Below are 1,327 nucleotides of genomic sequence, written 5' to 3' on the forward strand. Positions count from 1 at the left end.
TGGGAGTTGGTGGCTCCATCCCTGTGGATTTGGTGGCTCCATGCTTTGGGATTTGGTGGCTCCATCGTTTGGGATTTGGTGGCCCCATCCCCATGGATTTGGTGGCTCCATCCTTTGGGATTTGGTGACTCTGTCCCTGTGGAGATGGTAGTTCCATCCTTTGGAATGTGGTGGCCTCATCCCTGTGGGGTTGGTGGCTCCATGCTTTGGGATTTGGTGGCCCCATCCCTCGGGAACCAGTGGCTCTGTGGGATCAGGGATCAGTGGGATCCCATGGGATCCAGGCTCACCGGCATCCTGCAGGGCCGGGCTCAGTGGGATCCTATGGGATCAGGGATCAGTGGGATCCCGTGGGATTGGGCTCACTCAGACCCTGTGGGATCAGGGCTCAGTGGGATCCCTTGGGATCGGTATCAGTGGGATCCTGTGGGATCAGGGATCAGTGGGATCCCATGGGATCAGGATCACTGGGATCCTGTGGGATCAGGGATCAGTGGGATCCCTCGGGATCAGGACCAGTGGGATCCCGTGGGATGGGGCTCACCAGGATCCCTCGGGATCGGGATCAGTGGGATCCCATGGGATCAGTATCACTGGGATCCCGTGGGATGGGGCTCACCGGGATCCCTCGGGATCAGTATCACTGGGATCCCGTGGGATGGGGCTCACCGGGACCCCGCGGGGCCGGGCCGCGTCCCGCAGTGCCGCAGGTGCTCCGGAGCTGCACGGAGTTCGTGGAGCAGCACGGGGTGGTCGATGGCATCTACCGCCTGTCCGGGGTGTCCTCCAATACACAGCGGCTGCGGTCAGCGGGACAGGGGACGGGAACGGGATTGGGGACGGGATTGGGATTGGGGACGGGGATGGGATGGGATCAGTGGGAAGGGATGGGATCAGGATGGGATTGGGGACAGGATGGGATGGGTTGGGATGGGATCAGTGGGATGGGATGGGATGGGACGGGATTGGTGCTGGGACCAGGGACGGGATGGGATGGGATGGATCAGGACTGGGGCAGGAATAGGGATGGGAAGGGATCGGGATCAGGATGGAAAAAGGATTGGGGTGGGAATGGGGAGGGATTGAGATGGGACTGGGATTGGGTGGGAACAGGGCGGGATCAGGACTGGGATGGGAACGGGGCTGGGAATGGGGATCGGGATGAGGGTGGAGTGGGGAGCGGGGTGGGATGGGATGGGATGGGATGGGATGGGATAAATGGGATGTGGTAGGAGTCTTGAGGATGCCGGGACTGAGAGGGAGTGAGGGAGGGGACAGGAATGGGACGGGAAAAGGTGGAAGCAGGGACGGGGGGGATGGGCCCGTC

The 1,327-nt window shown here is 61.9% G+C and overlaps 1 protein-coding gene across 1 annotated transcript in view; it reads left to right on the forward strand.

Annotated features, from left to right (window-relative positions):
• The first annotated feature begins 608 nt into the window (after window positions 1–608).
• ARHGAP30 (Rho GTPase activating protein 30) overlaps window positions 609–1,327 on the forward strand; it is a 14,909-nt gene continuing 14,190 nt past the window's right edge. The window contains exon 1 of the mRNA XM_031065459.1: window positions 609–805. Coding sequence (XP_030921319.1) covers window positions 609–805 — 197 coding nt within the window. The remainder of the gene's footprint in view (window positions 806–1,327) is intronic.

Source organism: Geospiza fortis, unplaced genomic scaffold (assembly GCF_000277835.1).
Source record: "Geospiza fortis unplaced genomic scaffold, GeoFor_1.0 scaffold36, whole genome shotgun sequence".
In the NCBI taxonomy this organism is placed as follows: domain Eukaryota; kingdom Metazoa; phylum Chordata; class Aves; order Passeriformes; family Thraupidae; genus Geospiza; species Geospiza fortis.